The sequence below is a fragment of the Chionomys nivalis genome, chromosome 11, assembly GCF_950005125.1.
Source record: "Chionomys nivalis chromosome 11, mChiNiv1.1, whole genome shotgun sequence".
In the NCBI taxonomy this organism is placed as follows: domain Eukaryota; kingdom Metazoa; phylum Chordata; class Mammalia; order Rodentia; family Cricetidae; genus Chionomys; species Chionomys nivalis.
In genome coordinates, this window is record NC_080096.1 from 7003304 (window position 1) to 7009303 (window position 6000).

At 46.4% G+C, this 6000-nt stretch overlaps 1 protein-coding gene across 2 annotated transcripts in view; it reads left to right on the top strand.

Moving 5' to 3' along the window:
• Ube4b (ubiquitination factor E4B) overlaps positions 1 to 5404 on the top strand; it is a 103636-nt gene extending 98232 nt beyond the window's left edge. For both annotated transcript variants that reach the window (XM_057784102.1, XM_057784103.1), the window contains 3 exons: positions 2380 to 2554; positions 3488 to 3634; positions 4067 to 5404. In XM_057784102.1, coding sequence (XP_057640085.1) covers positions 2380 to 2554; positions 3488 to 3634; positions 4067 to 4128 — 384 coding nt within the window. In that variant the 3' untranslated portion in view covers positions 4129 to 5404. The remainder of the gene's footprint in view (positions 1 to 2379; positions 2555 to 3487; positions 3635 to 4066) is intronic.
• The last annotated feature ends 596 nt before the right edge of the window (positions 5405 to 6000 follow it).

Consider the following 6000-nt stretch of genomic DNA (forward strand, 5'->3'; position numbering starts at 1 on the left):
TTTCTCTCTCTCTCTCCTTGAGTTTTCCCCATTTCAAATGCAGGAAAAAGTGGGACTTGTGATATTTCTCAGGAAATGCAGGTCTTCCCAGGTACTCTGCCTGAGAACTGCCATGCCTCCTGCTGTTCACATCACTCCCTGTCCTTCATGAAGAGAGACTGGGGGTCAGGTCAGCCACTAGTACAGGTCATACTGTTCTCCATACCTTCCCTCTGGGATGGCACAGTCGAAACAAAAGGGGCTCCCCTGGTAGCACAGTCCTGTATTCCAGATACCCAGGAGGCTAGAAGCAGGACAGTCACAAGTTCAGGGCTAACCTGGACTTACTGAGATCATTCTGAAAATAACCCTGAGCTGGGAATGTAGTTCAGTGATAGAGCAGCCGGATGTGCAAAGTCCGGGGCTCAGTCCTCAGTCCAGCCACAGAGCTCTTAAAAAGGAAAACCAAGGGCTCCTTCCTTCCTTGGTCTCTGGTCCTGCTTCTACTTTTTCCCAGGTCTTTTGAGATAAGGTCTCCTCTTGGCTAGGCTGGCCTTGAACTCCTGATCTCAAACTCTGCCCCTCAGGTACTTTGATGTGTGCCATCATGCACACAGATGACCATGACATTTGGGACATCTTCAGCATAGCAGTGGCTCCTATTAACTGTACCACTTGTGGCCACCTCTCATGTTTGCATTCATTTAGTAATCGTAGAGTTCAAGGACTCAGTTTCTACTAAATTCTTTGTTTTAAAATAAGGAAAGTGGGGCACAGAGGAGCACATAGTGTGGTGTGGAGGGCAGATCTGTGGCAGCGGTCTAGCCTGTACCCAGATTCTTCTCCCTTCTCCCTAAAGGCCGAGAAGCTGCGTTGTTGGTTGCAAGTCTCTGTCTTCACACACATAACATATTCCAGTCTGACTCATGCAGTGTTACCCATCCTTACACAGTCTAAAAGTCTTCCTGTATCTAACCCCAAGGAGGAAGTGAAAACAGAAGAGCTGTATATGCTTCCATCTTCTTAAGATTTTTGAAACAGGCTGGCCTCGAACCCACGATCCTCCAGTTGTCACCCTCCTGAGTACTGCAGTCACAGGTGTGTGCTACCACACACTGCCTCGATGCTTTTTGATGTTTCTCTTATTTTTTGGAGACATGGTCTCTCTGTGTAGCTGGCTGCTTCTCCATTGCTGGAATTGTGGGTTTGGTGAGTAAGGGTAGGGGTGGATATGCAGAGCAAGCGAGCTATGTAGTTATTTAGAAATGGAAGATTTTGAAATGTAGCACTGAGGAGGCAGGGGTAGGTAGATGGGGAGGGATCCAGTACTGCAGCAGAACGCAGCTATGAGATGAGTCTGTATGTAGGTGTCAGTGTGGATCCTGCTCAGAAATTCACAGGACATCTGGCTGGTGGCTGACTCTTCTCGCTTTCCTCTTCCCAGAATCCTCCTAGTCTGGTCACCCCACCTATATTTCATGCCTGGCTACTGGCCAGTCAGCATTTTATTAAACTAATATGAGTGACAAATCTTTTTTTTTTTTTTTTTTAAATATTTATTTATTTATTATGTATACAATATTCTTTCTGCGTGTATGCCTGAAGTCCAGAAGAGGGCACCAGACCTCATTACAGATGGTTGTGAGCCACCATGTGGTTGCTGGGAATTGAACTCAGGACCTTTGGAAGAGCAGGCAATGCTCTTAACCGCTGAGCCATCTCTCCAGCCCCTGAGTGACAAATCTTTACAGTGTGCAAGAGCATTATCCCATAGTGCCAGAGCCTCTTATTTCCTATAAAAATAAAAGCAGAACCTCTTTACCTAAGTAACATATCTTTTGACTTAAATTTTGAAGTCAGGATATTTTAAAGTATATAGGTTGGTTTAATCTAGCAGTTTTTATCATTAAATTTCTCTAAGTAGTTATTTGCTTATTAAATTTTAGTAGCTTAATTTTAAAATAAATGCTTACTAGCTCCCATAGTAGTCCTGTAGCCTTTTCCATAGATGACTATGGACAGTTGGCACATGTCATTCTCTGTCTGCATTCGTGACTATATTCATCATTGTCTGTGCACATGGCACAATCTGTTGGGAAACTGGAATATAGAATTTATAGTTGTAATTTTTAGGAGCAATAGATCAAATGCATTGCACTTGGACTTTTTTTTTTTTTTTTTTTTTTCCAAGACAGGGTTTCTCAGTAGCTTTGGAGCCTGTCCTGGAACTAGGTCTTGTAGACCAGGCTGGCCTCGAACTCACAGAGATCCTCCTGCCTCTGCCTCCTGAGTGCTGGGATTAAAGGCGTGCGCCACCACCACCCAGTGCACTTAGACATTTTCTAAAGATTTTCTTCCTTTCAAGTATATTCTCATCTCACGGCCTTTCCTCGTCTGCAGCGATCCTACAGCAAGGAGCTGTTTGAAGAAGTCATTTCAAAGATGCGGAAGGCAGGAATCAAATCCACCATTGCAATAGAGAAGTTTAAGCTTCTTGCTGAGAAAGTGGAGGAAATAGTGGCCAAGAATGCACGGGCAGAAATTGACTACAGTGACGCGCCGGATGAGTTTAGAGGCAAGTTATTTTGCTCATGTCCATGTCTGTGGTGTAATGGGAAGTGTGTGGCATCGAGAGGGCTGTCTTTGTCACTGTTCTACTGCCGTGAAAGGTCATTGTGACCAAGGCAACTCTTTTTTCCTTTTGGTTTTTTGAGACAGGGTTTTTCTGTGTAGCCTTGGCTATCATCAAACTCATTCTGTAGACCAGGCTGGCCTCAAACTCATAGACATCTGCCTACCTCTGCCCCCTGAGTGCTGGGATTAAAGGCCTGCACCATCACTGCCTGGCCCCAAGGCAACTCTTATAAAAGAAAGCATTTCATCAGGGGCTTATTTGCAGTTTCAGAGGGTTAGTCTATGACTAATATGGCAGGAAGCGTGGTGGCAGGCAGGTGGGCAGGCATGGGGCTGAGAGCTGACATCATGATGCGCATGATCCCACGCCCAGTGACACACATCCTCCATCAAGGCCACGCCCTCTTAATCCTTTCCAAACAGTTCTACTAACTGGGAATGAAACCTTCAGCTATATGAGCCTCTGGGGACTATTCTCATCAAAGCCACTACAGGGGCACTATCTGTGTTTTTTGATTGTTTGGTGGCATGCTATAGGTGTTTTTTGAGAGTTGTCTAAAATTATGTATACAAATTTTGACTTATAGTGTAGACTAAAGGATGAACATCCTTAGTGTGATTTCACCAGATACCCACGAGGACTTTAAAAACAGCTCTACCTTCTTAAAGGGAGGAGTCTGGTTTTCAGGCAGAGTCCCGTCTCAGGGACCTGCTTCCTGGCTGTCCATCCTTGCTATTTTCTCCTCCTAGATGCAGGGACCTGGGGTTCTGTACGCAGCTCTCCCTCTGGCTGTGTCTCTCACTGGTCGGACAGTGTGCTTCTTCAGTTGTAGCTTCCACCATTGGCTTAGTGTGCTACGCTTTGTCTCTGCAGACCCTCTGATGGACACCCTGATGACCGACCCTGTGAGACTGCCCTCTGGCACCATAATGGACCGCTCCATCATCCTGCGGCATCTTCTGAACTCCCCCACTGACCCCTTCAACCGCCAGATGCTGACTGAGAGCATGCTGGAACCAGGTAGGAGGCTCAGCCTGCCTTGCAGTGCTGATGCTCATGCCCTGGGACCTGTAATCCCAGCTAATGGGAGGATGAGGCAGAAGGGTAGCCTGTTCAAGACCGGCCTAGATCACTTAGTTGAGCCACCGCCTCAAATAAAGAAAAAAGGCAAGTTGACTAAATCTCTACCCACAGAACCCTTGTCTAGCGTGTGCACACCCCCAAATTCAGTCCCCAGCACCAACGTCAAAAACAGAGACACCGCATCCAGAAAGTACCCAGGTGAAGCTCTTTTTAGGGAAAAGCCAGAAAGCTCTCGGCCTGCTTTTTCTGTAAATGCCCCCCTCTCTGTGGCTGCTTCTGCCAGGGTCTTCAGCGCTTCCACCTAGACAGAGCTACAAGCTGCAGAGCCTGTCTGTCTAGGCCATTAATCCCCCGTCTTTTCTCCCTCAGTGCCAGAGCTGAAGGAGCAGATTCAAGCCTGGATGAGAGAGAAGCAGAGCAGTGACCACTAAACCGTCCCCGTCGCACTTCTCTGCTGGAAACAGCCACGCCAGCCAGCCAGGCCGAAGCAGCATCCACCTCAAAGCCGCTGCTCAGCCCTGCAGCCAGATGTGGCCAGATCCTGAGAGCCCACCCCGAGTGACCAAACAGTAGAGATCTGAGAGACATGATGAGAAGAGGAGCCTGATTCCTGTACATATATTTAAGTGACAAACCGTCAAAAGCTTGAGGGACGAGTTTTACGATTGCCTGTGTAGTAAAGCGCGTCCCTCGCCTGTCACGACCTGGGGCTGTGGCGACGGAAGTCTTTAGTGATGGCGAGCGATGGCGAGCGGGTCTGGGCAGCATCCCCCTGAGCTTTCGTTTTGTTTTGTTTTTTTCGATGTGACTAGAGAACTCGGACATTTTGCTGCTAAAGAATCTCCCCTTTCCTCACCCTCCTTGCGCTGTGGGTTTTTTAAAGAAACAAAACCAGACTCCTTTCCTGGCCTCCAAACACGTATTCTGTGAGATACCTGTGCCTGCGACAAAGTGTTAATCTTGGGATCGTATTTTTATATCATATTCACATACTTGTTTTTTTAATTGGTGTTAGATGACATGATTAATAAAAAAGGCAAGATATTTTCAGAATTTGAATTTCAGTTTTTTTTCCCTTTTGAAATAGCCCCTTCACATTTTTTTTTTTTTTATTATAAACAAAATGAAGAGAGCCCTGTTGCCCTGGCCCTTCTACCAAGCCCTCGATTAAGATTCTGAGGAACAGGTGCAGCATCAGGATGGCTGAAGTGGATCAGAACTCGTGTGACTTGTGGGGTTTGGGGAGGTGAGGGTTGTGTTTTGGTTTTTGTTTTTTTAATCCAATGTGACAATTCCAAACCTATTGCCATTATCCTCTGGGAATCAATAGATTCCCCAACCCTGGGTTTATTTGTATGCTGTGTCCTTTTGGTGTTTGGCCTTACCAAAGCAAAAACAAAAAAACAAACAAAAAAAAAGAGGGTAGAAGAAATGTGAAAATCTGTCTGCTTGTTTCCATGCCCGACAAGCGCCACCACGCTGGCGCACGCGAGCAGAAACCCTTTGTATTACCGCTCCCTACGCAACATACTTGAATTCTTGAACTTCCTGTGGGGTAAAAAAAGGATTTGAAACCATAAAGTGTTCTAAGAAAATGAAATCGTCAGAAGCATATTTTCTTTTTTTCCCTTCTCCTCTTCTCCACAGACAATGTGCTCTGTTCAGTTCCCAACACAAACTCCAATAAAGAGTGATGCCCATTCGGAAGGAGTCCTCTGTGTGTAGTCTTTTTGTGGAAGAGAAATGGGCGGGGACCGGCTGGGCATAGAGTGGCTCACACCTCTAGTCCCAGGGCTTCCAAGGAAGAGGCGGGAAGATCTCTGAATTTGAGACCACCCGGATCTACATACAGAGTTCCAGGCTATCCTAGGCTACATCATGAAATGCTATATTTAAAATAGATAAGTAAATAACTTGACAGTGGTGGCGCACACCTTTAATGCCAGCACTCAGGAGGCAGAGACAGGTGGATGTCTATGTATTCGAGGTCAGCCTGGTCTACAGAGTGAGTTTTCAGCAGGTACAGGAGCATTTATGGCTCTCACAGTGGGTGCCTGGTCTAGTTCCCAGCATCTACAGCTCACAGTTGCCTGGAACTCCCGTTTCAGGAACCCATGGGCACTGGGCACACACATGATGCTCACACACACACACGTACACACATATGCAATCAAAGCATTTACACACATAAGAATAAAGGGACGAGGGCAAAGAAGAGCCAAGTGGGTATGCATGTGGTGAAGTGCTCTTTCTGGAGCCAGGTAGGAATTGGTGGTTTTAAAGTAAAGCATTATGGGCCATTG